The following is a 27,055-nucleotide window of genomic DNA, read 5'->3' on the forward strand; positions in this document are numbered from 1 at the left end:
TGGGGGACCATATGGGATGCTGGGATTTGAACCAATGACCTTCTGCATGAAAGGCAAACTCCTTACCTCCATACCATCTCTCTGGCCCCTAATTAATTTAAAATAAATAAATATATAAATAAATAATTGACATAGTTGATCATAATACATTGGTTTCCAGGTAAGTAGGAGTGAAATTATTAAAATAAAAAAAGAAAAGAAAAAAAAGAAGAAAAAAAGAGTACAGCAACCAGAAAAGTTGTGAAAATCTATTGTATCTTGCAATGAGGTCATTAAGTCATTGTCAGAAGGTTTAGTTAGCTCTTGCTGCTAGTTGATCATTCTGTTACTTCTATGGTTTTGAACATTAGGTGACTTCAGATACACAGTGGTGTCTAAATTGGTGTGCTCCTGTGAGGATGACAGTATTAAAAAAGTTGGAGTTTGTCATTCAATCCAGAAATTCCCAGAATTATTGCTGATAATTGAATTTTATGTGGGGCATGCTTCAGCTGCCAATGCTTCTGGAAGTATGAGAAGGTGGTGGTGGTGGTGGTGGTCGGGAAGATGCTTGTACTCATTCCAAAAAAGTCCTGGTGATGTCAGACAAATATGGCATACCTGGAGTTTTGGTCAGATTAGTGTCTCTGTATAGAGTTGTAGAGGATTGGTGAAGCTGGGCCATTGGTCAAGGGATGATTGTGGGTGATGGGTGCAGCTGGCGTGGCGTTGGGAGGGCAGAAACTTGGCTTGCCCTTTCACCTCAAGATTGCCAGCTTTTAGGTGTGTGGCTGATAATAAAAAAATAATAATCAAAAAAATTTGATGGCTTGTTGTACATCTCTTTTGAGAACAAAGTGAGTTCATGGAGCTGGCTGAATGCAGTCATAACGATTCTTATATTCCTTTAAGATTATTTTTTATGATCAGCATCCTGTTTAACAAAGCTATATTATATTTTAATATTTACAAAAGACTTTTTATACCCAAATTTTATTAAAATAATTAAAAACTGATTAATAAAAATCATTACCCTTTAAAAATCTTTTCTGGTAGTGAAAGCTTATTTGTCTATTTTCTTTTTTGGTCTGACATGTCAGTATTATTTGTAATCATTTCCTGATCAATTAAATTACTTACTGCCTCATTAAATGAAAGAGATTATTAGTTTCATTTCCTGCCAATGTACATGAAAATAAAGAAAAAGAGAATTATCTTTCTATTACACTTAAAGTATTTATTTCTAATGAGTTATCAGGAGGAAAAACTGACAAAACAACTCTATGACTAACTAAAGTTTAAATATTCTTTTTCTTTCAAAGTACAAAAGCATTTCCAAATGCTTTTTTCCCAAAGCTATTTTTCTATTTAGGAAGTAGACTTTTCTTTTTTTCTCTTTTTTAAAAATATTTTTTATTTAAACACCTTGGTTACAAACATGATTGTGGTTGGATTTCAGTCATATCAGATGACACATCCCCATCACCAGTGCAACATTCCCATCACCAATGACCCAAATAGCCCTTCTCCCCTCCCCACCCCTACCTGTACTCTAGACAGGCTTTCCACTTCTCATATATTCTTATTGTTAGAATAGTTCGCAATGTGGTTATTCTCTAACTAAACTCATCACTCTTTGTGATGAGATTCATGAGGTCTGCTGTAACGTCTAGCCCTCCTCTCTTTTGTCTCTGAAAATAGTTGAGAAATGTCTTTAATTTTTCTTAACACCCATAGATGAGTGAGACCATTCTCTGTCTTTCTCTTTCTCTCTGACTTATTTCACTCAGCATAATAGATTCCATGTACACTCATGTATAGGTAAATTTCATGACTTCATCTCTTCTGACAGCTGCATAATATTCCATTGTGTATATGTACCACAGTTTCTTTAGCCATTCGTCTGTTGAAGGGCATCTTTGTTGTTTCCAGAGTCTTGCTATGGTAAATAGTGCTGCAATAAATATAGCTGTAAGAAAGGGGTTTTTGTTTTGTATTTTTGTGTTCCTAGGGTATATTCCTAGGAGTGGTATTGCTGAATCATATGGGAGCTCGATTTCCAGTTTTTGGAGGAATCTCCATTTTGCTCTCCAGAAAGGTGGAATTAGTCGGCATGCCCACCAGCAGTGGATAAGAGTTCCTATCTCACCGCATCCCCACCAACACTGCTTTTCTCATTCTTTGTGATGTGTGCCAGTCTCTGTGGTGTGAGGTGGTACCTCATAGTTGTTTTGATTTGCACCTCCCTGATGATTAGTGATGTGGAACATTTTTTCATGTGCCTTTTGGCCATTTGTATTTCTTCTTTATCAAAGTGTCTGGTCCATTTCTTCTCCCCATTTTTTGATGGGATTAGATATTTTTTTCTTGTAGAGTTCTGTCAGTGCCCTGTATATTTTGGATATTAGCCCCTTATCTGATGAGTATTGGGTGAATAGATTCTCCCAATCAGTGGGTGGCTCTTGTATCCTGGGCACTATTTCCTTCGATGTTAATATATTCCCATCTGTTAATCTCTGCTTTCACTTGCTTGGAGAGTGCATTTTCCTCCTTGAAGATGCCTTTAGTCTCAATGTCATAGGAGTTATAGGAGTAGGAGTGTTATACCTACATGTTGTTCTATATACCTTATGGGTTCAGGTCTGATACCAAGGTCTTTAATCCATTTGGATTTTACCTTCGTACATGATGTTAGCTGGGGGTCTAAGTTTGCTTTTTTGCAAGTGGCTAGCCAGTTGTGCCAACACCACTTGTTGAAGGGGCTTTCTTTGTTCCATTTAGGACTTCTTGCTCCTTTATCAAAGATTAGATGATTGATTGTCTGGGGAGCATTCTCTGAGTACTCAAGTCTATTCCACTGATCTGAGGGTCTGCTTTATTTTAATACCAAGCTGTTTTGATAGCTATTGCTTTGTAATACAGTTTAAAGTTGGGGAACATAATGCCTCTCATATTCTTTTTCCCAATAATTGCTTTGGCTATTTGAGGGTGTTTATTGTTCCAAATAAATTTTCAAAGTGACTGATCCACTTCTTTGAAGAATGTCATGGGTATCTTTAGAAGGGTTGCATTAAATCTGTACAATGCTGTGGAGAGTATTGCCATTTTAATGATGTTAATCCTGCCAATCCATGAGCAGGGTATGCGTTTCCATTTCCATGTGTCCTCTTTAATTTCTTGCAGCAGAGTTCAATCAGTCAACCACATTTACTATAGACTTAGGCACCAATGGTGGATATATGTTTTTGGGTTATTTTTCCAGGGAAATGATGATAGTGAAGGGATATGTTCCTTTTCTGTAGGCTTCGTAGGAGTCATCTTTAAGCTAATAAAAACTCAACTAAGAGGATTAAACAAATCAATAACATTAATAGAAAAGCAATTTTGAATTTTCCACATGTATGATTTTCCAGTATAGTGGTTACTTTTTACATGTAGCTGTATGAATTGAAAATTAGAGCCACTGGTATGCTACAGATGTTAAAGCACTTACTTGCCTTGCACACAATCAACTTGAGTCTAATCCCAGACACCACATTGGTTGTTGGAACAGTGCCAGGAATGACTGTTCAGCAGAGAACCAGAAATAAGCCTCAAACACTGCTGGGCTTGATCTCAAAGCAAAAATTAAGTATATCACTGAGAAATAAAATAAAATTTTCAGTTCCTTATTTCCAATAGTCACATTTTCATTGTATAATGGTTACACGAAACAAGTAGCTACTCTATTATACACTAGAAATACAGTAAATCTTTACAGAAATTACTTTTGGAGAACATCCTAAATAATATTTTGGCAGTAATATGTTTGTTCCCAATTTTTTTAGAAGAGTTTTTTTGTGGAAAATTCAATGTGTATTTTTTAGTTGCTCTTTTAGGTTAATTAATTAAGTATTGATTTTCAAACATACTAGAGAAAATTTTTGGATTTAACATTCAGCTAACTAGAAAAATCCTTAGGAATATCCAAGCTTATTTTTATTTTGCTATATATTTATCTCTAGGAAAATCACAGAGTCTTAACTCTAAATTCTAAGAATATCAGTTGGTTCTAACTTCAAAATATCTGGAAAATAAATGCAAAATTTTAAATAGTGTTATAGAGGACACGAGAAAGGAATTAGAAGTCATATCAACAACTAAAGGATGCTTGATACCAACTATCATCCAAAATTTTCAAGGAATTTTAGGGCAAAAACAACTTGAATGTTTTATAGTTATTACATATAATGGCTACACATTCACCCCCCCCCTTTTTTAGAGCTCTAATATGCCCATTTCAGCCACGAATCTAGGGCTTGCACTTAACCTGCTATTTTTCACAGAGGACATAGTAGAGCTAGAAATGGATGGTAAAATCAAATAGAAATGGAGTAAAAAGATGGTTCCTTATTTTTTCCAGTTGGCCTCTATGTACTTTTTTCTCACCTTTGTTGATGAGTTACTTTCTGAGAAAAATACCACAAACATAACAACTGGTATAAGTAGGGATTACTCACATGTTTTTAAATTTTACGTAGATGGATTTGATTAGGTTTGTAATCTATTACTTTAGTGAGCAGACAAGATAAAATACACATGAAATTATAAAGACAATTAAGGATAACTGCCACTGTAAAATATTAATACACATAACAATAGTGGAAGAATTATTGTTTGTAGAATAATCTTTATCTCTAGGTTTATTGTTGATGGAATAAAGATAATTGTCATTTATATATTTTTCAGGAAGATTTTACACATGTTTTCAAAAAAGACTATGAATAGCCATTAAAATCATATAAAATATTTCTAAATACAAAATAAGTAGCAAAGTTTAAACTGCTCCTTCATTAAAATTTATTGTCTCAATCAACAATATTCTGTTCAGAATATATAACAATATTCAAAGTTATATTTGCTATTGCAACAAAGTAAACAACTTTTTTGACATGCTTATGACTCAGAGGTTTTGAAAATATGAGAATATTTGATATTTTTATATAGCTGGCTTAAAAGCTGGAATAATTTATGTTGTATTTTTTGCATGGATTTAATTTCAGATTCTGAAAATAATATGCGTAGGACTACTATTTAGTTTAATGAATTATATTACTGAAATTTTGTTGAGGCAAAATATGCAATTTTTTGAATATATAAATGTTCTATACTCATAATTAGAGAACATATTTAAGTACACTTACACTTAGTTCAGGTTATAAAATTGAATATATTTCGAACATATTTTACTTCTGAAAAGTTAAATACCAGAATATGAATTATGTATATTTTATTTAATAATACAAATATGTTGTTAACTGCATAAGTTTCATTATTTACTAAAGTAGTGTAAAAAATGTGTCATCATCTTGCTAATTTAGTTTATGCTCAAATTTTTTCTTCTACTTTTTCACTTCTAACTGTTCCATTTTTTAAGTAGAGATGCCTTAAAATAAGGAATATATTAAAGAAAAGCCTGTGTGTTCTCTCAATAGCATTTTTGGGGTAATCACAAGGAGAAATTTTATTACATTCTTTTCACTCTGAAGATTGATAATATAGTTGCTTGAGAAACATTATTTATGCTACACAGTTATTATTTCTGCTTCTCCCAACTTCATCGCATGTGTTTTTGTGAAGAATGCTGGTACCTTGATATAATCAAAGGTACATCTCTTTTGATAGCAATTTCACTTTGGAGAATAGGTGTAAGATTTTTAGCTGTTTTGAATATAAATTGGATCAATTTCCGGCAAAGAATATAGAGTGTGTCAATGATGAATAGGCTTTATTACATCTTGTGTATTAAAATGCAAGAAAACTTTGTTCAGTCCTATACTGATACTGTTTTAGCTTGTCTAAGACTTATTACAAGTTACTATATATCCCGGTAAGGCATGGAAAATCCTTCCCAGAATGTGAAGTGTATCGAATAGTTAATTAATAGTTGTGAAATGAGTGACATGAAACACATTTATGAAATATATAGAATATTCTGTTTTGAGAAGTTTAGTTGTCATTGTAGTACTCTGTGGCTCTGTTTCTCAGGATAGTATACATAAAGGGAAATAGAGTGCTAGCAAGTAAACCATGAGATGAGATATACTCACTCTCTGTGTAAATACATTATAAAACTACATGAATAAATTCCCGTGAGATAGGTATAGGTTTTATTTTTTCCACTCTCGAGGGGAAAATAAAAACTAAGGCAATAAATCACTTTCTCAACTCAACTAGAGAGGCAAAAATTATACTTGGGTTTTCTAATGCTAAAACTCTTAAAACAAGAAAATTTCTAATACTCAATCTCAATATAAAAATACAATATCTTGTATTTGGAAAATAATGAAAAAATTTCTGGTATAGCTTAAAAATAATTAGTTAATTATTGCCTTAAACTTAAAATATAAAAAGAAAGCAGAGAAATAGTACAGGAGGCAAGTTGTTTGTCTGAATATGGCCAATGCCAGTTAATTCCAGGCACAGCAATAGTTCTCCAAGACATCTCAGGATTTCTTATGAGCATTAAGCCTGAAGTAGCTAATGAACAATCCATAGTGTGCCCCCAAACCCCTAACAAATAAAAATAAAATGTCCCTTCCTCATACCTATATTCATAGCAGCACTATTTACAGTAACCTTGGAAACAACCAAGGTGCCCCTCAACAAAGGAATGGCTAAAGAAACTGTGATACATACACACAATGAAATATTATGCAGCTGTCAGGAGAGATGAAGTCATGAAATTTTCCTGTACATAGATGGACATGGATTCTATTATGCTAAGTGAAATAAGTCAGAGGGAGAGAGAGAGACGCAGAATAGTCTCACTCATCTATGGGTTTTAAGAAAAATTAAGGACATTATTGTAATAATGCCCACAGGCAATAGAGATGATGGCTGAAAGGACCAGCTCATGATATGAAGGAAGCTCATCACAAAGAGTGGTGAGTGCATTTAGAGAAATAACTATACTGACAACTATCATAACAATGTTAATGAGTAAGAGAGTAGAATGCCTATCTTGAATACAGGCAAGGGTGGGGAGGAGAAAGGGTGGCATTGGTGGTGGGAATGTTGCACTGGTGAAGGGGAGGTTGTTCTTTATATGATTGAAACCCATCTATAATCATGTCTGTAATCCAGGTGCTTAAATAAAAATAAAAATAAAATGTAATGTAAAATATTTAATTTGTACATATCATATACACTACAATCTTTCTGACTTGTTTTGTAAAAATATACCTCATGTTTTATCCTCAAAAAATATAAAGCCTTGATCTAAATCTTCTTTAAAGTTATAATTTATTTCTGTGTTCCTCATGACCACAGAGTTTTTGTTCACCATAACTTATATAGACTGAAATAACCCTAATATTATATGTCTGTTCCTAAAAGACAGGTTTTAGAACACAAAAGAAAAATGGTCAGCAATTCTGACTCAAATCACAACTATCACGTTAAGGAATTGAAGGCATTTAAGTAATTCTATGTATTATGATTTGGGTGTTATCATTACTCTCTGTTTATGAATAAAATATGCCATTTATATTTTAAAATATCAATGAGTGTGCCAATAATTTTACAATTTGATCTTAACCATTCTTTGACAGGGTTTAGTTCCTCTATTCCTATTTTACAAATAAATGAAGTATCTATTCTAGCTATGTGTATAGTTTTGCATATATATATACATATATATATATATATATATATTACTGATACTTTTTTGTTCCTTAAAGTCAGGATTCTGTGTCCTTTTTAAGTTCAGAGGGTTGATTTTCTTTTATTTTAGGAGTAAAACCTCTTATCTTTGCCTTGTTTTTGGTTTCCAAAATTATGCCACTTGCTCTGGTTATTATCTAGTTGTTTTCACATTATTATAATCCTGATGTTTATGCAATGAACTAAGATAAAATCTGAAGAAAACCACCTCCAAACTTTCACCTCCATTTTCTTTTTTATTCTTTTAAAATTAAATTTCTTTAGACACTATGGTTGACAGAATTATTTCACAATACAGTTATTTTTCTGGCATTCAATATACCAATCCCAGTCCCACTACCAATATAAAATGCATCCACTCTGGTCATCACTTTCCCAATTTTTCTAAAGTCTTCCTCTTGGAAGGTATGGACAGCTTATCATTAAATGGTAATAGAATTATAGAAAAAGAGTCCATTAAAAGAAAATTTGTGAACATTGCCATATCTGATGTCTTTTTCTGAAGGTCTACTAAGTTGTATATTGCCAGGTGAGTGTTTTGTTGTTGATTCTGTTTGTGGATGTTATGTGGCTTCTACAATAATTTCACATCAAATATGATGTATTCCTACTGGGAAATCAATATTAGAATTATGTGGGTCTCCACAAATTTGAGGTTCTGTGAAGCTGGACTGATAAGCTCAGATAGTGACATCATGATTTAATTTTGGACATTGGTGATGGGAATGTTGCACTGGTGATGGGTGGTGTTCTTTACATGACTGAAACCCAAATCCAATCATGTATGTAATAAAGTTGGTTCAATAAGAAAAAAGGTGGGGGCCTCTGAAAGGCCCTAATGAGATCAGCTGCAAGGCCTGTATGTCTATGCGTTTATCCTACTCGTTGGGTCTCTCTTCTGAGAGTTAGATGAGTCCTTGGTGTTGGCTGCTTGCTCAGACATGGTGGAAAATTCTGAATTATAGGCATGGCTACCAGGGACTTCTGGAGTACAGAGTCTCAGTGGTGGGGGATTGGTGGGAGGGATGTCTGGCCAAGTGTCCTTGAAGATGTTAACCACTAACGCAGCATATCTGGAGTGTTTGGTGGCTAGGAGTCTCTCAATTCCATTTTATGTGCAAATCCTTTTCCCCTGATAATCCTGTGGATTCCTTGGAGTGTACATACTTGCTTTACCCTAAACTAATCCAAGAGAAGGAGTCACATGGGTAAAGTCTGCATTTCCTATCTTTGTCAGTGTGACTGCTCTCTGATTTATTTATTTATTTATTTATTTATTTATTTATTTATTTATTTATTTATTTTTGGTTTTTGGGTCACACCTGGCAATGCTTAGGGGCTACTCCTGGCTCTATGCTCAGAAATTGCTCCTGGCAGGCTCGGGACCATATGGGATTTGAACCATTGTCCTTCTGCATGCATGGCCTTACCTCCATGCTATCTCACCGGCCCCTGATTTATTAATTTTTAGAATCTCTCCTTTGTATTTCTAGGCATTCACGAATATTGTCTCTTAGGATGACTGTTTCTGAGATGGTATGAGAAGTTTATACTCTAATTTCATCACCTTGCGGAAGTCTAGATATCAACTTCCTTTAAAATCATGAACCAATTCAGCAGTATTTTATAGCCTATTTTATATTATTTTTAATATACTATTTTAAAGCCTATTAAAGTATTACAAATATATTTTTAATTGTTTTTCTTTTAAGAAAATAAAAAGATTTTTGCTTTGCCCTAGAAATTGAACCCAGAGCCTTGTACATGTAAAACACAGCCTGAATTCTTCCAGTTTGCCTTTGTATTGATCAAAGTGAAACTTTTTATAGGATATGTATAAAAGGTTGGAAGTTTTAAACAACATTAAGCGATCTGCACTTGAGTATCAGATCTGGTCAAAGAGGTAGTAATTTGAGTTTAGAGGAGCTCAAGAATTTGAAGTCTTAAAGGTTAAGTAGGTCAGACTCCAAAAGCTAGAGTAATTTGAGGCATGGCACTGTAGAATATAAAAACTAGAGTGAACTTAATCCATAAATAGAGACTATTTACTGACTGGAAACCACAGCCAGAAACCTAATATTGCTAATTTCTTCTTGCAATACTTACGAGTAAAAAGATTCAAAATTTAATCAACTTTCTATCATAATGCTCGAGCTAAGTTAGCTTTTCCTATCACATCTTCTAATTGCATTTGAATAATCAGAGTAATTCTGTTGCTCTTAGTGTTTATTCTTGATGATGATACCACTTTAGAGGGACATTTAAAAAAGGCTTTAATTGGTTTAATTGTTGTTATGAAACATTGGAGTGGAATGTTTATACTAATTTAGTGATCGAAGGAAGATATGACAAAAATAGTAAATAAATAAGAAGGTAGTCATAAATTATAGGCTAATGGTCAAAGATTATTTCTCTAAAATATTATATAAAGAAATTAAAATGTTAAAAAATTAAATGTATTATTACAACACAGTGATATACCAAGTTTTTCATAATACATGTGTTTCAGGCACTAAATGTTCAAACACCAACTCCACCACTAGTGTGATTTTTCCTTCACCAGCATCTTCAGTTTTCCACCCACCACCATAACTTGCCTCCCTATAGGCACAAAAATTTTACTTGGTACTGTTTGTTACAAAACAAAGGCAAATGGAACTTATCAAACTTAGATCAACAAGGGTCAATTTAAAATCATTGTTATATCTCACCATGGCGTTACTGAAGTCAGTGTCTAAGGATTTACTGGGCTACAGTTGGTGCTAGTTGAATCTTCTCTGTTACTGGTTAAACTCACTGAGTTTGGCAGATTATTTAGTATCTTTCTATCTATGTGACTATTTTAGTACTACATTTTCTTTTTCTCCAAATATTTTTTAATGATTTATTTTTCTATAATGTTTATCTCTTATTATAGTGTGGTACAACGGTGAATGTAAGATTGTATATACACACCCAAGCTTTTACTGTGTCTCTAGTATGCTATATATGTAGATACAAAATATTAGAAATAAGATTACATACTTTGAAGACCCACACAGCATATCCTCTGTCGAGCATTATATAATTTTTATTTCACAATAAAGATTTTTAGAGGTTTTTGATTTGATTCTAGTTTGCTGTTACCATATCATGCCTAACTATTGAAAGGGTTTCTTTTCTGTTTTTACTAAAATAAATATATATTTAAATAAATAGATAGGTTCATACCTTTAATCTTTAATTCAGTCTGTAGTTTATCATGCCTCCTGTTGCCTGAAGACAAATCTGATCTGATGGAAATGTTAAAAAGACCCTGTGGGATTTCAATAGCAGAAATTCCAATTAACAGAAAGCTATAATAGATCAATCAGGAAGTTGAAGTTTTATATTTTTCTTTTGTTTTCTTTTCTTAATGGGCCCACATAGGCTCTGCCCAGGGCTTCCTCCTGGTTCTGTGCTTTGGGTTCTTTCCTCAGTGGTGCAGAGATCATCGTGGTTGTGAGCTCATTAACCACTTTATCCCCATACTCCCTCTTTTGCCTCAGAAGAGGCAATTATGAATAATAAACATTTAACATACTTTGTGATATTTGAGTATTAAAGTTAATGAGGCTGTGTGACTGGCAGTAAGGCCAAAAGTATTGAATTAGGTGTTGTAAGATTGAATACTCAGAAGAAAAATCACTGTTTATTCCCTCAGTGACTGTGATCAAGATAGTCTCAGCCTTCCTTATATCAGCTAAAAAGCAGAAAAGTTATCAATATCCTTGCTGCCCACCTACTCACAGTAAATTTTTAGGCAGAAAAATCATATATGAGAATAGTATTAATACAATGAAAACCTATATAGCTATTAGCTATTATTATTGATAATAGATCATACATTCCAGGAACTGTGGAAAGCATTCATATAATTCATTTTCATTTTTTATTGCCATTTTTGTGGGGGAGGGCACATCAGAAGTGTTTGGATTTTACTCTGTCTCTGCACTCAGGGTTTACTCCTCAGAAGGCTTTAGGATCGTGCATGGTGCTAGGGGCCAAATCCACATTGGCTCAGAGCAAGACAAAGCTCTCTACCACAATTATCCCTGTACTATTTCTCTAGCTCCTATTCATATTTTTCTTACAATAGTTTAATAAGACAATGCCAAGAATCCAGTTTTACAGACTGGAATGGTGATACTGAGAATAAATGAAATCTTAATAAGATCATATTATCAGTGAGTGGAAAAGGAAAGCTTTGAATGCAGTTCTTGATCATAATCGTTGCATATATTTGCCACTGATAAATGATAGTTACGCATTTAATTTTGTGTAACTTGATCAAGGAGGTGTAAGTGCCCATCTGAATTCTGAAAGTGAAAACAAAATAGCACCTGTCTTTCACTAAAATAGAATGCCTGCTGGGGATAGGGTACAGCGGGTAAGGCATAGGCATTGTATACCACCAATCTAGGTTGAATCTAATACCCTGTATGGTTTCCTGTGCCCTGCCAAGAGTGATCTCTGAGCACAAAACTAAGACTATAACTTGAGCACAGTTGGGTTTGGTTTCCAAAGCAAAATTAATAAGAATTAAAAAAAAAAAAGTGATGGACCCAGGGGCCAAACAGTAAAAATCAAAAATGGTCAGACCTAAATACCCAAACCAAAGTTAACGACAATAGAATCAAGAGACCCAACTATAACAAACTATATATAAAATGGACCTATTACACTAGTAGTCCAGGGGACTAAGGGCAGAGTTATGGGTTGCATGCTGGGAACTCTAGCGGAAGAGAGGTCAACACTGGTGGTAGGAATGACCCTAATTCACTGTCACGATGTGCCTGAATAACAACTGTGAAAGACTTGTAATTCAAATTGGTTTCAATAAAAAATTCAATTCAATTCAATAAAAAATTCAATTCAAAAAATTTTTTTAATAAATGAGCACTGATTTTTTTTTTTCTCTAAAAGGATACAATGGACTTCTGACCAAATTTATTCTTCCTTTAGAATTTAATTGTCTTGGACCCACTCACAGTGACTGAGGATCAAATAAGACCATCACTGGAGAAACGTCTGGAAGCCATTATCAGTGGGGCAGCTCTGCTGGCAGACTCATCATGCACAAGGGATTTCCACCGGGAGCGAATTATCACGGAATGCAACGCTATCCGCCAGGCTCTCCAGGACCTCCTATCAGAGTACATGAATAATGTAAGCTACTGGTTTCTTATAATCCATGTATTAAGCGAAGGTTCCCTCCTGGGGGCAGGAGGGAGCATGATGCATTTTAAATGAGTGCAGGAGTTTCCCTAGGTTGGTTTTCTGATTAGGTCCTGCATTAGTTCATATTTGAGAATCCTCAGAGCCATTGAGATAGAAAGTTGAAGGGATTGAATTTAACAGAAGGTTTCATGTATTTGTTCAGTTTGAGGCAGTATTACAATGTTAGCTAAAAGGGGGGGGGGTCATAACTGATGAAAGGAATTTGAAGTTTCACGTTATTTAAAATATAAAACAAAAGGTCCTTCACCTCTTTAGTTAAGTTGACTTCAAGGTATTTGAGTTTGTATGGCACTAATGTGAATGGGATTGCTTTTTTAATGTACATTTCTTTTCCATCATTTTTGGTGTATAAGAAAGCCATTAATTTTTGTAGCCTGCCAATTTGCTATATGAATCTATTGCTTCTAGAAGCTTTTTTGGTAGAGTCTTTAGGGTTTTCTAAATATATATAATAACTGAGACCCAACTACAAACATGTTTGTGATCATGGTGCTTAAATCAAGATATTATATAAAAGAGGAAAAATATTAAAAAAAAGAAAAGAAAAGAATGGCTGGAAGGATAGTACAGTGATTTGGACGCTTGCCTTGAACGGGGTGACTGGAGTTCAATACCTGGTACCCTAGGTGACTTCCTAAGAAGATTTTTTTTTCTCATTTTTTTCTTCCTAACTCAGTGGTCATTTCTGAAGATGTAATGAACTCACATCCCTTTAATAGTTCCTAGTCTTTAACAAACATGAAATAATTCAAGGAGGTGTTTTATTGTGTGTGTGTTTTGTTTTTTATTTTGTTGTTGTTGTTGTTTTTGCAATTGAGGCTAACTCAGAAATATTAGAAGTGCTGGACTTTGGGAAGTGCAGACTATTTGTTTCAAGGTCCTTGTTTTTTTTTTGTATATTTCGTTTTGTTTTTGGGTCACACCTGGCAGCACTCAGGGGTTACTCTAGCCTCAGAAATTGCTCCTAGGAGGTATGGGGGACCATATGGGATGCCGGGATTTGAACCAACATCCTTCTGTATGCAAGGCAAATGCCCTACCTTCATGCTGACTCTCTGGCCCCAAAGTCCTTGGATTTTATATGTAATCACATAATGTATATTCATTTAATATGTGGTATATATACATATATATCCATCTATACTATGGGATTCTCAGTGCCATTTAAAAAACTAATGAAAAGGTCAAAAGATATTGCTGTCTATATATTGATCATGAAGCCTAAGAAAGAAATCTGAGCAAAATGACAATTATAATAGAAGTATTTTGCTCATTTGTCTTATTACTAGTAAAATAATTCAAGTGTTTATAAAGGTATATTTTAAAATTTCTAATGCTGTTTTAGGTATGAAATTCAATTTTAGGATTGTTCTATATAAATCATTTATGTAAATAATTTAATTCTCTAAAATTATTGAATTTTGAGGACCATTGAATATATTTTATGTATTTTCATGCTCTTGATATTAATTTGACTTTGACTTTTGACCAAATTTTTTTTGCTTGTCAAGAAATCAAAATTGTAAATTTTGTTAATTAGAATTCCTTCTTTCTAATTCTTTCTTTATTATGTTAAAGTATTCTCAAGTTTATAGATAAAATACAATTAGATTGTATATTAGCTTGCTTTACCTATATATCATAAAAGTATAAAGAATTCATTGTATCTCTCAGGTATGGTTATTTTAATTTTTAGATACATTCATTAGCAGAATTTTATTTAAATTTAAATAAAACTTTTAAATAAAAATTAAAACATTATGAAACTGAATTAAGAATGTTTTTGTAGGTACATACAAATTTTATACTTGAAATATTAATATATATAATATTTATTAAGTTATTTAATTAAAATTATATGTTTATAATTTGTTGAGTGATAACTGAAATGTATTCTTTGAAAGTGTTAAAGAACATTAGAAAAATAATTACTTTTACTGAGAAGTAATTTATCATGTATAGAAAGCACAGGGACATGCTTAAAATGTATCTACTACAATTATACTAGGTAAAGCACTGAAAATACATACGTGTTTTTTCACTATTATTTTTATTACCAAGATTTAATCTGATCAGTTTTAAAGATTACTTTCATGTACATGTACACCAAACTTGTTACTTCTATTCTTCTGTTAAATATTTTGGTTTTAAACTAGCTAAATTTTATTTATAAGAATGAAGAGTATACAGTCTAATTACTTGTAATAGCCAAATAGCTATGAAAGGTGAATTATTTTTTCAGTAATTGCCTTAATATCTATTCTTTAAAGGTAGACACCATTGTCATCATTTGAATATTCTTCATATATTTTGTTGATTTTATTGCAATATTATTCATGCTTAACAGATGTTATATTCTTCTTTTAACATTTCACCATCTTTTTTCCCCTTTCTGGCAGAGGAAGATAAACAAATACCCTGGAGATATAGCTTGTACATTTTTATATTGCATAAATTAAATTGAATTTATATTATATATTGTGTATTTTTCCACTTATACCTCTCTGTGGCCTTGAATATAGTGTCTTCCAGGTAACAGATGCTTAGTACTTACTATTTATATGTAGGTAAATTGAATTTAATGTTTGTTTCTTTTCAGCTTTTAAAATTAATATATTCATTGCATTTATATGATAATTATTGATAAAAGGTAGGAAGGGTTAATGATGCGACAGGAATAAAGAAAAAGAAAAGTGCAAAGGTAAGGAAGCTTGTTATTCATGTGCTCTTACTAAGGAAGCTTGTTATTCATGTGCTCTTACTGGGTTTAGGTATTTCTTTCTCTTAGGGTGTAATGCCAAAAACTCATTGATAAAGGCATTTTTTTAGGAGATGAAGGACTTATTTTGTGTGGGTAATGTTTAGTGTTCTACCTGCTGTTTGTAGACAAGCTAGTATAATATGGTATTAGGTGTGGTATTTCACGTGACCAGGAGACTCATTTAAATATATGTAAACATTTATTATATAATTCAGAGCTAATACTTTAAAGTTTATATTTATATTCAAAGTATAAACATTTACTCATGGGACTAGAACAATAGCACAGTGGGTAGGGCATTTGCTTTGCACGTGCCAACCCAGGTTCAATCACCGGCATCCCATATGTTACCCCGAGCACTGCCAGGGGTGATTTCTGAGTACAGAGGAAGGAGTAACCCCTAAGTGCTGCCAGTTGTGGCCAAAAAAATTGATACTCATATTTTATACTCTTATAAAATTCACCTCTGAGCTGCGTAATAGTACTTTGCATATAAATGTGCAGATTATAGGTCTACTAACCATTATGTGGATATTTTTCTGGAGATGAACTGAAATTATATTGACAATTTTTTGATCTGTATCTGTTGATAGGACCTTTAACTTTTAGGCTATTTGGCAGTTAGTGCTTTTCTCTGGGGGCTACCATTGTAATTAGTGGGAGAGTTGAGAGATGGCACCTCTAGAGTGAATGAGGTAGGACAGGACTCCTTGCAGAGATCAATTACTTTTAGATTTTTCACTTGCCTATTTACTTCAAGTGTCTCTTGTGAATATTCATTGTTCTTATTAAAATTAGGTGAGTAAGCAAATTAAAAAATAGACTGAGTAGTTATCCTGAGACCTATTTATTTGCATGTCTTAAGTTTAATGTGTTCCTTATCATGGGAAGTACAAAAATTCAATAAAACCAGCACAAAGATTCTATGTGTTTTTTTATGTTAATCTAAGGTTCTAAGATAAGGCCCCCACTTAGCTCCTAAAAACATATCTGGTTTAGAAACATTAATTACAGCTTTAATATTTTAATGACAAGATATAGCAGTTATGATTTTTTTTAATATAAATTTTTATTTTGATCATAATGGCTTACATATTGTTGACAATAATATTTTAGGTACATATTTACATAAAATCAGGGGGGATTCCCATCGCCAAATTGTCATCCCTACGCCTCCGTTTCTATCCTACCTCCCTTTTCCTTTTCCCTCACCCCAGGGCGGCTAGAATATGTGGTCCCCTCTGTATCTAACCCACTACTTAGTAGTCTTGCACCTGTTTGGTCCTGATGCCTCCCTTATTTCCCCCTCTATCTGGAGTCAGGACTAGCTAGTTCAAGTTGCGTGGTTTTGTTTGAAGGAGAAAAAAGCAATAAACTGGGGTAAGAGTCTAATACCCCGAAAATGGGCGGAGTCCTTCTAAAGGCTCTCATCATCACTCTGGGAGATGGAGAAAAAGTAGGTGAAACACTCCACTAGTACCAAAAGAAGTGTCAAATATCCAGTGAGGGCTCCAGCTCTTTCGATAAGCACCACACAGAGCAGACAAAACAAACAAACAAACAAACAAGTAGAAAAAAAAATAAAACAAAAACAGACAAACAAAAATCACGCCATGGTCTTGAATTAAGAAACATGGCATAGCACATAACGAAAGAGAAGAAAGGAAGAGAAAAAAAAATAAAAAAAATAAGTATAATTGGGGACTACACTTTCAATAATCACATCCAAACAGAGAAATCGACCAAAATAGATTGGTAAATCAAAAATAATAATAACAATAATAAATGAAGGTACTATATATATTTATATCAAAAAAATAACCAAGGTTTTGTGCTTTTTGTATTTTTGTTTTTTTCCCTCCTGCACTGGCACAGTAAATATTGGGGTCATTCGAAAAAGAATTCACTTGGCCTAAGAGATATGGGATTTCTCCGTCCTTGGAGCATACTGTCATGGGATCAACTCTAGACATTGCTCAGGATCCTTTACTTTCCCGGTGGTGTTTTTTTTTTTTTTTTTTTTTTCTTTCTTTTTTTTTTTCCTTTGGTGTGTGGAAGACTTCTGCTCTGTGTTTAGAGGTCTCAGTATCTGTACAGATCCTGAGGTGGGACTTATGATGAAGTCAGTCTTTGTGGTTCTAGAGGTTCTGTTACCTCAGTGTCATTTTAACCCATCTTCTGTGGTTGATGATCTTGGTCTTTGCACTGAGCCTAGGGTGGCACCTAGGATAGCGTCTTTCTTTGTGCTCCCAAAAGCCCCATTCCGTTACAATTGTCTCTGCCGGATCTTTGGGGCTGGGGATCATGATTCTTGTGCAGGTCATAGTTCAAACCCTAAACTAGGGCTTATTTATTGGTCCCAAGATGTATACAGTCTGGTCGTGAATCAAGCAGCCAGTCATCTGTAAATCCCGATCTTGGGTTTTTGTCCTACCAAAGGGAGCCAAGACTTCTGGTTTTGTCTTGTCGTTAGTTGGTAAGGTAGGCTAATCTGCTCTAAGGTCAAAATGATCGCATTTTCCCCGTTGTCAGGATATCATGTTAGAGGTGGGCCTTGTTGTTGGTCTCGTCGTATTAAGGCCGTCCTGGATGGAGTTTGTTTCCTGCAGCTGTTGTGGAGAGCTGTGCCGTTTCTATGTCGGAGATCCAGGGTTCAAGGCTGGATGAATGGTATCTAATCACCTGAGGTCTAATTTGATTCCACATGACATATTTTCAAGGCAGGAGATATCCCTATATTTTAAATAACTATGAGTTCCTATCTCTAGTAGATAAGAGCTCTCTTTTATTTATTTATTTTTTTAAATGTAAAATTTCCCCTTTACTTAGTGTGCCTTTGTAGGGGGAAGTGGTGCTACATTATAATGTCTGTGTATTCGTGGGTGGACTGATGGGATAACAGCCACAGGTCACCTACCAAAAAACGAAGAAAAAAAAAAGGGGGGGGATTGAAACTGTATGTGCTCACAAATATATATGAAGGACAAACATTTAAAAAAAAAGATAAATAAATAAATTAAAAAAAAAAAGAAATAAAATGAGTTAGCGAAATTTTTATGGGACCAAAGTGGTGCAAAAGACTACCTTACATTTGGGGGAGGGCAGGTAAAGAGGTGGTGTATTACAGGTCTTATGCCTATGTTGGAAGTACAGATTTTCCCATTGTCTTTTGGGTTTTTCTTGTGGTGTGTGGGTTCCCAGGCATCTTCCTAACCCACCCCCTGACCTTCTTCAGATTGGTAAATATTTGCGGCAGGGGGGTCTTGGAAGAGTTCTTGCATTGGGGATACTTTTGGATCTAGGCCCGGTTTCAAGGAGCAGTTCGCGTTAGGGGGAGTTGGTCGGGAGGGCCTCGCAGCATGAGTCCATAGGGGAGTTGGCTGTCTTTTCTTTCAGGAGACGAGGTGTGGTTTTATCTGGGTGTCCTCTCGCCTGGGTGCTGGGTACTGGTTCATTGGGTAGGAGGTAGATCTTGATGCCTAATAGAATAAGGACTGGGGGTGAAGAGTTTTAATATGGTGGGAGATCTGGATGGGATTGAGGGGTGAGGGGATAGTTGGATTTCCGGAGGGGGCAAAGGGGAAGGTGTATGGGAAGGGTTTGAAGGGAGAGAAAAGAGAAAATACCTTAGAGAGAAAAGGGGGGGAGAAAGGGAGAAAAGTAATGAGCAGAATAGAAGAAGAAAAAGAAAAAAAAAAGTAGTGAGGAGAGGGGAGAGAATAGCAAGGGAATGTTGGTTTGATTGAATGTGTTCGAAGAATAGAGCCTGTAGTTTAAGTCTGTACGTCTCAGGTACTGCTTCAGTGGTCTGACTGGTCACGTGCTTCAATTCCTAAATGAAGGTATTACCTAAAGATAAAGTGTATGTTAAAGAGTTTTCTTGTGGCCATCTCGTAGTGCAAGCAAGGTATGGTATCCCGTGTGGTATCCCGAGTTGCCACCTTAGTTTGTCCGCCCTTTGTATCCAAGGGCACCTGTGGGCAGAAAAGCTGAGAGGTTATTTAAAGTATAGTAAGATAAAGGCATTAAAAGGTAGTGTTATGGTATGTTGCCATTGTAGTCCGTGATATAGCAGTTATGATTTTTTAAAATGAATTAAAACACTATACAGCTAGAATTTAAAGTAAAAAATTAAAATAAAATTTACACTTTTAATTTTTGTATGGGTTGGATATTAGAACGGACAAAAGTTGTCTGAGTAAATAGATAGAAGAATAATAGAAGAATCTATTAATGAATCTTATTATGAGGTATACTTGCTCATTTCCATAAGTATTCCATGTACCTTGAAGTTCTAGTTAAAAAATAAAATCCTGGGGCCAGAGCAGTAGCACAGCCTTGCAGGCAGCCGACATGGGTTTGATCTCTGGCATCCCATATGGTCCCCTGAGTCTGCCAGAAGCAATTTCTGAGCTCAGAGCCAGGAGTAGCCCCTGAGCACTGCCAGGTGTGACCCAACCCCCCAAAAATGTATGTATTCTTATACATAAGGTGGGTTACTCTTATTTATTATACACAATTATGTGTCAGATTCTAGTGTTCAATATGCAAATAAAGCAAAACTTTAGGTAAGCGATTTTCTTGCATGATTCTATTTTAAGAATTACCTGTATTGAGGTTTCTTTTTTCTATAATTCTGTCTTTGATTGCATTTATGAGATGACTTTGAAACTTTTACAGGTGATCCACAATTGATATTCCCCAAATCTGTGTGATGATCACCTGTTCTCCTCAGAATCACTGAATACTGAGTGATTACATAATGTATGCAGTGGAAAAGTCACAAGCAAACTTCTTTCAGCCTCTTACGGTTACTAAATCTCCCTTCCTTCTTGGCGATTTTAAATATACAGGCAGGTAGGAATTTTGAACAAGATATATCCAACTTCTCCCTGAAGGTTCACAGCACTGTGTGTTTGGTGGTTCAGTTACAACTAAAAAGAGAAAAGTTTCTTTTTTTGTTTGGTGCATAACATACCATAGTAACTCTATGGAGAAGACTTTCCACCTTTTCTTCCATAGTATTACAGTCTACATTACAGGATACATTATTTAATGTTACACCAACAAAAGGGTATGGTTATTTTATACCTTAGTCATCAATTGATCAGAATTATTTTTATTGAGGTACTGAAATTTGCAGTTCTGTGATGTGTCCATTTCAGCACCACATCACTACTACAGTATCCGAATCCCTACCAATGTTTCAACCCTTATCTCCCCACCTTGGCAAACTAAGCTCCATAGGACAGGCTATGTTACCAGTGGTCGGCAACCTGTGGCTCGCGAGCCACATGTGGCTCTTTACACTTTTAATTTGGTTCTTCTGTGTGCTGGGCGGCCGCTCCAGGAGTCAGGACTCTGCTCCTAGCCTCTGTCAGTGCTTGCCCTGTGTGGCTCTCAAAATAAATTTCAGTCGTGATTTTGGCGAGATTTGGCTCAGTTGAAAAAAAAAAGGTTGCCGACCACTGCGGGACATTTATTAGTCTTTCACTTTCTTTTTAATATTCCACAATGTCTTCATTCATGTAGCAGTTAATTGCATGATTTAATCTTTTCTTATAACTGAATTGTATCAATCATATATATATATATCAATTATTTTATCCTCTCCTTTGTCCTTAGGCATAAATTGTCACCATATTTTGGCTATTTGTGAATAGTCCTATGATAAAGATACATGTGCAAATATATTTCTTCTCAATATCAATTTTGGGTTCTTGAGGTAGTTGCCAAGAAATTGAATTGCTGAATCATATGGCAGCTTAATTCTTAATTTTTGGAGAAGTTTTTACACTACTATCCATAGAAGTTAAACTAGTCAATATTCCCCCAATGGTGAATGATGGATTCCTTTTCCCCCACATTCACACAATAGCACTTGTTGTTTCTATTCTTTTTGTATTTGTTTTAATAGGTATCATTGAACATCATGATCTCAGTTGAGCTTTCCTGATTGTTTGCTGTGATATCAAACGTCTTTTTTAAATTTTCTTTGCTACCTGTATACCTTTCAGTGAAAAATTATTTTTAGCCGGTTTTGTAATTAGTTAGTTGTTTATGCCTATTAGTTATTATTGTACATTTTAGGTATGAGCTATCATCTTTTGATACAATGCTGTATCTCCTTGCAGTTTTTAGTGTATTAATATGTCTTTATTTTTTAAAAAAGATATGAGTTTTCCTTTCTGGGCATACTCTCCCATGTATAATGCCATCAACAGAGAAATTAGACCTTCTTTCATCATTAACACTTTGCTTTTGGCTCTCTTTCTGAACTTTCTTCACATTTTCAATACATATTTTGCATTTATATAGAATTGTGAAATACTATTCTACTTTTGTTCCTGTCTTATCTGATGTTGTTTTTCTCTTTTTAACTCCATTAATTTATTTTGGCATTTCCCCAAATATTGCTTGATATCTCATAGAAATTCTGTGCTATATTGGTGAAAATGTACCTTTCTACTCTAAGAACCCTAAAAATAATAAAAATCTGAGTGAAAGAGATTAAAAACCACATAGTGTCCATAGTGATAAAATAATAATAATTGATGCAAGCATGTTTAAGATTATAATTCTTACTATAAAATGGTAGGAATCAAAAATAAATTAGAAAAATGTTACTTATAATTAAAATGAATTATAAATGAAACATAATCTTATAAATCTTATAAAAAGTGGTATTCCTAGCATATATAATAGGATTTTTGATTACTATAAAATATAATGGATATATTTATATATTATAAATAAAATAGGATTTTACATTTTATATATACACATACATTTATATATAATATATACACATAACTACATTGACTAAAGTAGTTAACTATATACCATAAGTACAAATAAAATATTGCATGTATCTAGATAATAACTGTGACTAACGTTTATTATATGTTCAGTAATTTTCTTGTATAATTATTGCAGCAACTCTCTACAAAGTTACTACAGTATTATAATTCTTATTTTAGACATAGAAAATTGAATCACTTGTGGCTGTATCAGTGTTTGATCTAAGATGTTATAACTCCAGGGCATCTTTATTTAACCATTTTTATAGTGTTTGGTTGATTCACTCTTTCATAAGTAGGTCTCGAGCAGTTATTATACATATGGCATTGTAAAAGATGAGATTATAAAGGTGTGCTATAAGGGCGTGTTTATGCTTCTGGAAATACAACAGTTTAGAGGTTAAAGCAGACTCCTGAATTATAATTACAATTTATAAATTACAATCTCAATTTACAATTATATATTTTATATAAATGAAACACATACATGATCTGTAAAAAAGAGGACCAGCTTTAGATAAATACACAGAGATTTATGGATGATACTTTTTGTTTGTTTGTGGTTTTTTGGGGGGACCTACCCAGCAGTGCTCAGAGGTTACTCCTGGCTCTGCACTCAGAAATTGCTCCTGGTAGGCCTGGGGAACCATATGAGATGTTGGGGCTAGAACCCGATTGGCCATGTGCAAGGCAAATGGCCTACCCACTGTGCAAACTTTTTGCCCCCTGGATGATACTTCTATGTCAGAGACTTCCAAAAAATATTTGAAACTGGTCAAGGGAAAAGTGAAGAAAAGAAAGTGGATTCTTAAAAAGCAATATTTTTATACAGACACAGCAGTGGTCAAGAGTTCAGTGTCCCAGGATGAACTGGAAGAAGGCCAAAATAATTTCAATCTTGCGATTGAGGAGAAATATTTGGAATAAAGCATGGGAGGGATCATGCTAGTGATCTTGGTAATAGTGTGACACATTAAGCTAAATGAAGCATATACAGGAGTGGGGGGAACCACAAATAAAGGGTATATCCCTGCAACCCTTGTATATAGTATGTGTAAGGTAAAAGCAGGACTTACTGACTTATAAGCTTATTCATTTGACCTAAAACTTTCAAGTTATTTTAGTTTGGAAATATTGAAACATTGAAGGACTTTTCCTTTACTCACAATACTTTGCTTTAATCTTTATAGTGCTAGTAAGTCAAAGGCAACACTCATATTGGATTTGTAATCTAGTGAGAAATACAGTCTTCACATATGTGCTTGAGTTAATGATTCCTGCAGAGGTTGAGTTGTGAGATGCTATCTATCTCCTCTCAGAAATATGAAATCTAGCCTAGTAGAATATGTTGCCTTAGGGATTGGTAATATCATTTTTAGTGTGACCTTTTAAAAAGAATCCATTGTTAATATATTTTAAGATAGAAACCAAAAGAATTTTTATTATTTAGGTATTTGTTGTCAGTTGTCTAGGTGAAATCACATGCTAACGTATGAATATCATAAAGTGTTAGAAACAGTTCATAAATTAGATTACAAAATATATAACTTGTTTAAAGTTTAAACAAGATATTAACTTTTAAGTTTTATATTTGATAATTCAAAATATTTTATCACAGTAATACCTTTCCCCTTGAAAGGGGATAGATAAAATAAAATTGTTGATAAATATAATTTATTTGAAAAGTTTCTTGGATATTTTATGTCATTTCCCTATCTATGAAAGGCAAATCTATAATAGGAAATACATAATTTTAAAGCACAGTTTATCTATGAATAGAAAAACAGGTGCATTTTTCAAACCAAAAAATAAATCATAGTTTAATTGCATAAAATATAAAACAACTTTATCTTTTGTAACAATTTAATACTTTATTGGAAATGAAAGCCAGAAGATACTTTATTACATTTACTTTTAAATCAAGAATATATATTAAATTATATAAATGTATTAAATAAAACAATGAATAACTAGTAAATATGAATCCATATTAATAATCTGGGGTTGTAAATTTGATAAAGTGGGTGTGAGAAAGATTATTGAAATAGGAGAAACATAGGTTTAAATATCACCTGCGCTATTTATTTGTTTACTTTAGTATCTGAGGCAACTTCTCAACATTTTAAATACTTGATTTTTTTTATAAATAAAGGAATCATAAAATAAGCCAGATTGTTTTGATGATGGCATGTAAAAAATCATGTAATAATTATTTTCAGTCTAGCTTAGGTGGACTTTATAATCACCTGGAGAGTCTGAACTTTTTTTACCCAGAAATTAGCTTATCTCTGTCCAGTTAAATCAGAAATTTAGGAGGCAGCATTCATGCAATGAAATGTTTTCAAAAATATTCGCAAGTTTTTATTGTCTAACCAGGATGAAATCTGAGGATGTAAATGCATGAGAATAGTGCCTGCTTATGACAGGCATATTATAAATATTCTATCTGTTCCCTTTTCTTTTAATCTAGTTGCTCTCAATGTTCCTAAAAGCATAGATTAATAGACTATTCAGTGATAAAGCTCAAATAAATGGCCAATTAATCTTTGACAAAGGAGTCAAAAATTTCAAGTGGAATAAAGAAGTCTCTTCAACAAATGGTGTTGGAACAATTGAATAATCATGTGTAAAAAATTAAAGAGCATCCATTATTTCATACTATACACAAAAGTCAATTCAAAATGGATCAAAGACCATGAGATGAACAGAATCCATTAAGTTCATTGGGAAAACAGACAGAAACTCCAATATTTAGACCTCAAAGAAGTCTTTGATGATAGGATTCCATTGGTAAGGGCTATAGCATCAAATATGAATAAGTAGGAATACATCAAAATAAAATATTTCTGTATGTCAAAAGAAACACAGGCTAAAATTAGAAGACTATAAGTGAATCAGAGAAAAAATTTTCACTCAACACATCAGATAAAGGTTTGATATCTAGGATATACAAAGCACTCACAAAAGTCTACTCCACAAAACCTAAAACACCATCAAAAAGTGGGAGAGGAAATGAACAGACATTTTTCTGAGGAATACCAATTGATAGCCAACAGAAACATGAAAACATGCTCATCGTCATCATTTATAATTTGGGAAATCCAAACCAAAACAACAATGGAATATCTTACACATATAAAAAATACTGGGAACAATCTCTGTTGGTGAGGATGTGGTGAGAAATTTCCACTGCTGGTAAGATTGCTGCCTGTTCCAATCCCTATAGAAAACAGTATGAAGGATTCACAGTAAACTCAAAATTGAGTCGCCATATTACCTATTTTGGTTTATATTGCTTATTTGGCTATATGTCCCCAGATTATATGTCCGCAGAACAGAAAAACATTCATCCAAAAGAATGTATGCACATCGCTATTCAGCGCAGCACTTAGTAAAATAGCTAAGACTTAGAATCAACTTAGATGTCCAGCAACAAATGAGTGGATCATAAAGATGTGGGACATATATACAATGGAATACTACATAGTAGTAAGAAATGATACAATCATGCAATGTGCAGCAACATGGATGGAACTAGAAGATATTATGTTAAATAAAGTAAACCAAAAGAACAATAAATACAGAATATCACATATGTAGTGTTTAGAATAGTTGCATGAATAAATGCAATGGTCTAAATGGGAGTTTTCTAGAACACCTTTGACTCCAGCATGTAGTGAGGGGAAGGAAAGAAACCGAGCGTAGGAGGAGAAACTCAAATACGAAAGGATAAGGGTCAGGTGCCAAGTACTCTCATGAGCATTGTTGGAGATTTTTTTTTAAAAAAAGAACTGATTAAATATCCAACCCAAATAACAATGGAATCAGGAGACCCAAACCCTTAACCAACTTTAAATAGATCTCTAATACTGGCAGGCTAGAAGCCAAAGGGTGATGGTTGGGATACACTCTAGGAGGTCAATACTGGTATGGGACTGGCCCAGATTCATTGTATGTCTGAAACTTAACTATGAAGGACTTTGTAAATCACAATGATTTCAATAAAATAAAATAAAAAATCATACATGATAGTAAACATTAATTCTTCTCATAGTGATGCTTAAGTTTTATTATAAATGAATTAATATAATACTTACACAATACGGATTTGCTATCAAAATCCATTTAGCTGCATATTTTCTTGTGAACAAATGCTGTTCAAGTTATTAGTAAGAATAATAGAGTACTACTATTTTTCTTTCTTATGACTTTCCTATTAACTTTCCCTTTTATCTAGTATAGTTTATTTTTTGTAAATAGCATGTATGCTTAACAAACTATATGTTAATCAACCATTATTGGCTTATGTTTATGGTAAATAAGTGCTATTAGAAATATTTAGGGAAATAAAAACTATACAGAGCTTTGATATGGCAGAGATTCAGAATCTCTCACCCATGCTTTGTTCATTCATCAGTAGTATTTTGACAATTCTCAGTCCCTATCTTTCCAATTTTTTTATTTCTATCACTGTAGTTATATTCCTCAGTGTAGAAGGCTCATACTATTTAGTTCACTTTAACTTAAGAAATATTTCTTACATACAACTAGT

General features: G+C 33.7%; 1 protein-coding gene across 1 annotated transcript in view; it reads left to right on the forward strand.

The window, feature by feature from the left end:
* CTNNA3 (catenin alpha 3) overlaps window positions 1-27,055 on the forward strand; it is a 1,601,008-nt gene that overhangs the window by 374,257 nt on the left and 1,199,696 nt on the right. Inside the window, exon 7 of the mRNA XM_049790484.1 lies at window positions 12,667-12,870. Within this exon, the coding sequence (XP_049646441.1) occupies window positions 12,667-12,870 (204 nt within the window). The remainder of the gene's footprint in view (window positions 1-12,666; window positions 12,871-27,055) is intronic.

This window comes from Suncus etruscus, chromosome 17 (assembly GCF_024139225.1).
Source record: "Suncus etruscus isolate mSunEtr1 chromosome 17, mSunEtr1.pri.cur, whole genome shotgun sequence".
Taxonomy (NCBI): Eukaryota; Metazoa; Chordata; class Mammalia; order Eulipotyphla; family Soricidae; genus Suncus; species Suncus etruscus.